Genomic DNA, 835 nt, shown 5'->3' on the forward strand with positions numbered 1-835 from the left:
GGGGCGGGCCCCGGTGGGGGCCCCCGGGCAGGGGGGGCTCTGAAGGGCGGGGCCGAGCAGAGGGGGGGTCAGGCTCTGGCCGGGACCACCCGAGTCCCCCGCACCTGGAAGAAGGCCAGGGGCAGCCATTCTCTTCGTTTGTTTGTTTATTTACTTATTTTTGTTCATTGCCCGAGGGTATTTTTCCATTGAATTTTAGAGAGAGAGGATGGGAGAGAGAGTGAGAGACGTCGCTGTGAGAGCGACACATCCATTGGTTGCCTCCCACATGCACCCGAACCAGGGTTAGGGATTAAGCCTGCAACCCGGGTACATGCCCTTGACCAGAATCGAACCCGGGACCCTTCAATCCCCAGGCCGGTGCTCTGTCCACAGAGCCACACCGGCCAGGGCAGGGCAGTCATTCTTCTTGTTGTTAATTCTCACCCGGGGATGTTTCTAATGATTTTTAGAGAGAGTGGAAGGTGGGGGGGGAGAAGAGAGAGAGGAGACATCAATGTGAGAGAGACACATCGATGGGTTGACTCTTGCCTGGGGCCGGGGATGGAACCTGCAACCCAGGGAGGAGCCCTTGACTAGAGATCGAACCCCAGACCCTTTGGTGTTTCGGCCGATGCTCTAACCATCTAGACACACTGGCCAGGCCTGGGGCAGCCGTTGTGCCCACTTCCAGGTGAGGGGACCGGCACCGGCTCCCGGCCCAGACCTCAGGCTCCCCTCCTCCCCCCTGGGCTGCAGTCTTGTATCATCTGCGGGCGATGCTTTCGAAACTCCAGGTTAGAGAGGTGCCCACCTGTGCGGGCGGCGGGGCAGGGCCTGCGCTCCCTCCCGTGTC

General features: G+C 60.6%; 1 protein-coding gene across 1 annotated transcript in view; it reads left to right on the top strand.

The window, feature by feature from the left end:
- The window catches only part of LOC102765140 (transmembrane protein 132B), a 39,568-nt gene that overhangs the window by 33,924 nt on the left and 4,809 nt on the right, over positions 1-835 (top strand). Inside the window, exon 6 of the mRNA XM_015567222.1 lies at positions 739-776. Coding sequence (XP_015422708.1) covers positions 739-776 — 38 coding nt within the window. The remainder of the gene's footprint in view (positions 1-738; positions 777-835) is intronic.

Source organism: Myotis davidii, unplaced genomic scaffold (assembly GCF_000327345.1).
Source record: "Myotis davidii unplaced genomic scaffold, ASM32734v1 scaffold43, whole genome shotgun sequence".
Lineage (NCBI taxonomy): Eukaryota > Metazoa > Chordata > Mammalia > Chiroptera > Vespertilionidae > Myotis > Myotis davidii.